The 6,000-nt window shown below is 33.2% G+C and overlaps 1 protein-coding gene across 4 annotated transcripts; it reads left to right on the top strand.

Annotated features, from left to right (window-relative positions):
- The first annotated feature begins 2,237 nt into the window (after positions 1 to 2,237).
- Positions 2,238 to 5,771, top strand: LOC133801842 (internal alternative NAD(P)H-ubiquinone oxidoreductase A2, mitochondrial-like). Of its 4 annotated transcripts, none has more exons than XR_009877017.1 (3): positions 2,238 to 2,837; positions 2,947 to 3,061; positions 5,515 to 5,771. XR_009877017.1 is itself a non-coding variant. In XM_062240076.1 (3 exons), the coding sequence occupies exons 1-3, from the start codon at positions 2,733 to 2,735 to the stop codon at positions 5,560 to 5,562; spliced, it is 255 nt and encodes an 84-aa protein (XP_062096060.1). In that variant the 5' UTR covers positions 2,238 to 2,732; the 3' UTR covers positions 5,563 to 5,771. The 4 variants fall into 4 exon arrangements, 1 of the variants encoding a protein (XP_062096060.1); XR_009877019.1 differs by having other exon boundaries at positions 2,947 to 3,036; XM_062240076.1 differs by having other exon boundaries at positions 2,238 to 2,824.
- Positions 5,772 to 6,000: the final 229 nt, after the last annotated feature.

Below are 6,000 nucleotides of genomic sequence, written 5' to 3' on the forward strand. Positions count from 1 at the left end.
GAGCATTATGGCTACTGTCACTACTCCCACTTTGAGCGCTTCGAGAGGGCCTCAATGGTGCCTGATTCCTTGCCCAGTTCCCACTGGGAACTGGTTGGAGCACCTCACCTGCTGGAGAGAGATGTCTTATTGGAGAAGTTGGATGCCTTATTGGCGATGGTGATGGCCTCCCGTTATTTTTTTTAGAAGGTTCATAGTTAGTCAGGGCAAGCTTCGGGTTATTCCTGAAAGGTTCTGGATTATCATTCCGAGCTAATGAAGGAGCTCGGTTATTCCTAGTTCCTGCAGGGACGTTTTCCGTAGGATTATTCCTAACAGAGACGCCTCTAGTAGGATTGTTCCTAGTAGGGTTTTGAGCTTTTCTCCAGGTCGACCATTGTGGGTGTTTGTCCTAGCCCTCGGTTGAGCCTGTTGGGCCCTTTGCTCGAGCATCCTAGCAGGTGTACTCCCTCGAGGTCGTCCTCTGCCCCTTCGATGCAGTACCTGTACTTCAGTGGCTTCCCTCGCCAACTACTCATTTCACCATGTAGCCTCGGCCAGCTTCTCACGCAATCTGCAATTTTCCAATTCCACGATCGGTATGTACCTTTGAGGATTATAATATAATTCTTCATCAGGCCTGGGGGTCTTATCAGGTCATCCCTTAGAAACCGATGTTGCAATCACCTCATCGGGGCTCTGATCCACCACGGGCTGCTTTTCAGGCCTCCGAAGGTGGTTCTCAGTCTGAGGAGTACACACCTTGGGGAATCGTGGTAATGGTCCCCCACTAGTTTTGGGGATGCTCAAGGCAGTGATTGATGTTGTGCAGGAGGTTTTTACAAAACAATATAATTAATTGCTTAATGCTCTCAATGAAAGCACCAAACTGTTGATGTCTTGCCAACTAAATAATGTGGAGCAATAAGCAACGATTTAGAAAAAATAGAAGATATTAGAGATTTTACATGATTCAGCAGTTAAAATCCGTCGACGTCCATGAGCCACTGTTATTATGAACACTCTCTCAAAGCTTCGAATGAAAGCAATTTGGCAGAGTCTCTTTTCAGTACAAATTTCCTAGTCCATGCTTTTTATAGACCTGGTTGTAGGAATATCTTCCCCCCAATTCAGGGAAGTTACAATCAAATGTTTAAATTCAAATAAATATCCCCATTAATAATACAAATCAAATCCATTAATTAAATAGCAATCACATAAAATAGGGATTCGTTACACGGTGTTAACCAATCCCTAAGAAATAGGGATTTCCTAACAAATTTCCTGTGTGATAAACATTTCATCGAGCTCGGTCATCGCCTAAACACGTTTTTGAGACCAATCGAAATTTGAGCTCACCATTCCAACTGTTGCGTCCTCCTCTTTTGCCGAGTTGATCGAACTCACTCCTCAGAGAAGGTTGGTATGCATTCGAGCCTGCAGATCATGCTCGAATGCTGATAAGAATAAATTAATTATGACATTATTCAGAATTGTTATGGATCGAGTCTACATAAAGCCCTAAATCCCAATAAGATTTTGGGCTTACACTACCACAAAAACACTCATTTATGACACTTTTTTAGGGCACTAACCTAGACGCGAGTCCTAAAAACAGCTCCTGGACTTTTTAGGATTCGCAAGTTTGAGTTGTTTTTTTAACACCTCTTGGACTTTTTAGGGCTTGCATTGCGAGTCCTAAAAGAATTCTCTGGGAGCCCTAAAAATTTATGCGTGTCCTAAAAGTTTTATTTTGTTTTTTTAATATATATACACATCTTGGACTTTTTAGGGCTGGCGTTGCGAGTCCTAAATACTGATGTGTGTCCTAAAAAATTTGTATTTATAATAATTTTTATATCAAATTTTAAATTAATTATAATATTAAGAGTAACAATACTTTAATTTAATTTTATAAAAACATATTAATTACAAAACTGTAATACTAAAGTCTTAGTTAAAAAAAATTATATAATTTTTCGAACTTTTTAATAATATTAAATAGTACACATATAATATTTGCAATTTTAATTTTAAAAAATATATATATATATAATGGAGTTAGCCAGTTTTGAACCACCACTCTCCAAATCAACTTAAGTACTTTTTAACACTATACCAACACATCTTATTGAACAACTAATGAATATAAAAATATTTACATAGGTGTCCCAATTTTATTTTTTCCCTTGACCCAAATAACTTATCATAATAGACACAATCCCAGGTTTCATTATTTTTTCTCAGCAGCACAAAACCACAAGAAGAAAAGGAGAAGGTTGTACAGTGGCAGAGGCTCGGGGGATGGTGGTCGACGGAGGCAGGGGTTCGGGGTCGGGCTGTACGGCGGCAAGGGGCGCAGGCTAGGCTCGATGGAGCAGGGCCCAGGCATTTTATAAGAGTATGTCTTTTTAGTACTAATCCAAGCTAAGCTATTCGAGCCCAAGCCATCAAGTTTTTTAACCCCAGCCGGTTAGTGCTGCTACTGGTCCCTTCGGCAGTCGACCCAGAGATTTCGAGTCCCGGAAACGACAAGTTCCTACGAGGTCCAACCTTTTTCACAACAGATGGTGATAAATTATGATAAATATACCCTACAATGGTTCAATCTTTCTCTTTCTCTCTATGCAATTGCAATGGTTCATATACCCTACACATGAACAGATAAATATTTAATTGTCATTTTTTATTTATTTATTTATTTAAATTTTCTCTGATTTGGTTTCGTTTCTTAAATTTTCACTGCAATTACAATGGTTCCGTATGGCCTTTTGGTGTGGTCAACAGGGGTTGGACCATCAGACTTTGTGAAATCACTTCATCTTCCCAACTCCCCTAGTGGAAGGTCCTAATAATATGTACCATAAATCCTCTTGTTACTATACATTCTTTCACTTTCACTTCTGGTTACATGTAATATGTTAATAAGAATGTTACTAACTCATTAATGCATATTGAGTCTTAAAGGATTGGTGTGGAAGTATGGTTGAGGGTGCCTTCTGCGGTAGATGTGTTTGCACTCGGAGACTGTGCTGGTTTTCTTGAACAGACGGGAAGGTTAGTACTTCCAACTTTAGCTCAGGTTAGGATCCTAATCTCCTCCTTTAAATATATCTCATTGCTCTAAATATGTATATGTTTATATGAATATAGTATATTTAATAAAATATACATTTGTAATGTCACTACTCAGTAGTATTGTTGTTTAAATTTTTTAATGTAATTAATTTTGTATCATTAAAAACACGTTTGCTTAGGTAAAATCAATAATTGAACCAATAACCAAATGTTTTCTAGAAAAAAATAAACAAAGGGATTTATATCATTTCACTTACTCATTGATTTTTGTGTGCAATCGGTTGTTAAACAATAAATAAATATGTATAATTTTTACAGAAACAACGTAAATCAATATTTAACTCAATAATCATATTTATTTTCAGAAAAGAATAACACAAAAGGTTTTATAAACAATACATGTTTCTATTTTGTTAAAAGTAAACATTTAGTATGTCATGATTGTTGATTTAATTAGTTTATGCAATAAATTATCGTATGTATACATTTTTTTTATTTAAATTCTTCTATGTACCCGTAATTATTAAACAATATTGTTTAATTATGTCAGTATTTGGCTTGCAAGAGGTATGTTGTATTTGATTTTTCTTATTTTTAAATCTTTCACAATTTTGAATATAAATTGTATAACTTTAGTGGATTTTTGATATCTTAGATATTCATCCGTAGTGAAGTAGGTTCTGAGAATTATGGGTGTTGCGGTGATATATTAGATATTCATCCGTAGTGAAGTAGATTCTGAGAATTATGTGTGTTGCGGTGATAACGGAAGGTTGAAAACTTGCATGTCTTAGTGAAGTAGATTATGAGAATTTTGTGTGCTACGGTGATATGTGTATGAAAACCTGTTTGTTGTTTGATTTGTTTGAATTGTTTGTGTTGATTGTGATAGTTTGTTAGGCTAGTAAGTTAAGGGATATGTAGTTTGATTTTGTTAATTGAACCCCTCATCCTTATTTTTATCCTTTGTTTGATTTTTGCTAACCCAAATCTGAGTTGGCTTTTAGAGGTTTATGGTTTCTGTCCAATGGTATAATATAAAACAATCATAGAATATTTGTATTTGCAAGTCAAAATTTAGTGAAGTCTTATCTTGTCAATACTCTATTTGTCTGTCTTACTTAATTGCATTTCACTTACTTTTATAAATTGTTGAGTCGTTTTGGAGTGTAGTTTATAAATTAGTGATCTTACTGATATTGCATTTCACTTACTTTTATTTTTGTAATTATTATAGTCTTAGGTATTTTATTTAATCTGACCTTGCTTTTATTTATTAATAGGTAAATGTATATATGTATTTTGTTCATTTTGGCTTGTGGTGGTTTTGATGTCATAGTTGTTTTAAAATAATATGCTTTGCTTTGTGGAGCAAAATTTAAAGTTTATACACACATTTAAAGTATTAAGATTTTAGTTAATCTTGTTCAAATTAATCATCACCAACTGTGGATAATGGTGTCTTTTATACTTAATTGCAATATGATGCATGACTATTGTTGTTACTACTGTGTTCTTATTATCTCTTACTGATTTTTGGTATTTGTTATCTCATTTCTGATTTCTGGGCTCATGGTTGTATTCTATAAATATGAGTGTTATGATATATTGGCAAATTTTTGCTTCTTTTACTTATGGTTTCATTTCTGCATTAGTTAGGCTTTAACTAAGTGTATTTTAACTCTGTACTGGGTTTGGTTGTCCTGATAATTATTTTCATGGATTTAAGAACTCTTTCACCTTACTAATCTTAAGCTTGCTTAGTAGATTTAATTGTTTTCAGGTATTTATTGGGTTCTTTTTATGGAATGCAAACTACGTGTTAGTGAAAATGCCTCAATGGACTAATATAGTTAAATTTACTGAGTGATACTTCTATAGGATGATGTGGCTGTTAGTGAATGCATCAATGGACTAATATTGTTAAAATTAAATAGCGAATGAATGCTTTTTCATAGAACTAAAAAGTAATTTAATTTCTAATCATGCATGTATTTCTTGAACATTTCAAGTTACAAGTATTTCTTAGAATGAACTGAAAAAGAATAACATGCTAGTTAAAAATACTTTTTAGGAATTGAATTTTTTTTCTTTCTAATAGTTAAGAAATTAGATATATATATTTATCTTATTTATATGCCAAGTTTTTGGAATTGACTAAATTTGTGTTCTTTAATTGATATAATTGTTGTCCTCTTTAATTGATATAGTGGAACCAGTTTAGTTTATGCGTTGGGTTTATGAATGCTTGTTTCGTTCTTGAGAGTGCAACTTAAGAATGGTTCTTGTTCTTGGGTCTTGTTTTGATTGGCTGCCATTAGTATTATTGTACTAGAATTTAGATTGGTTTTTCATATGATGCAATGGTAAGACAACAAGGATTTTAGATATTTTTGTTGTGTTTCACTCTTTACTCATCTTTATTATGTATGATATTGATCTAATTTTTTTATGCAGGGTTGCAAAGAGTTCATTGGGAAATGTATAACAAAAAAAATGTCATGATGCTACCATAGTTGATTATTCCAATGTTTAAAGTGGACAAGAAGTGTTCATTCAAAGAAAGAGATTGAGAGAAAGGTTGATAGTTATTGATTAATTTAGTCCATTGAGTTATATATGCTCTTTTTTATTGTACAAATAAGTAGGAATTTATTCTATTTTATATTGAATCGAGTTTTCGTTTATAATACATGTTGAGAAATTTAAATTTCTCTTAATTTTTTTTTGCATTTTTTAAGTATTTTCTTTTGAAATTTTAGAATTTTAACATATATAATACATTTTGGACACTCAAAGGGATATATTTTTTTAAATCAAAATGAAAATTGTAGGTGCATTTAAAAAAAAAAAAAACAATTTACTTTTTAGGGCGTGCAAAGCGAGTCCTAAAATCTTAATTTAAAGACACTCAACGAGATCTTTTAGGACACACATTGCGAG

The sequence above is a fragment of the Humulus lupulus genome, chromosome 9 (genome assembly GCF_963169125.1).
Source record: "Humulus lupulus chromosome 9, drHumLupu1.1, whole genome shotgun sequence".
NCBI classification, from domain to species: Eukaryota; Viridiplantae; Streptophyta; class Magnoliopsida; order Rosales; family Cannabaceae; genus Humulus; species Humulus lupulus.

Excerpts from the sequence above, each read along its gene's own strand:
- LOC133801842 (XM_062240076.1), top strand. The coding sequence starts at position 2,733 with ATGGTTCCGTATGGCCTTTTGGTGTGGTCAACAGGGGTTGGACCATCA. Across the intron at positions 2,825-2,946 it reads CCCAACTCCCCTAGTGGAAG|GATTGGTGTGGAAGTATGGT; the intron begins GTCCTAATAATA and ends TGAGTCTTAAAG. Across the intron at positions 3,062-5,514 it reads TACTTCCAACTTTAGCTCAG|GGTTGCAAAGAGTTCATTGG; the intron begins GTTAGGATCCTA and ends TTTTTTATGCAG.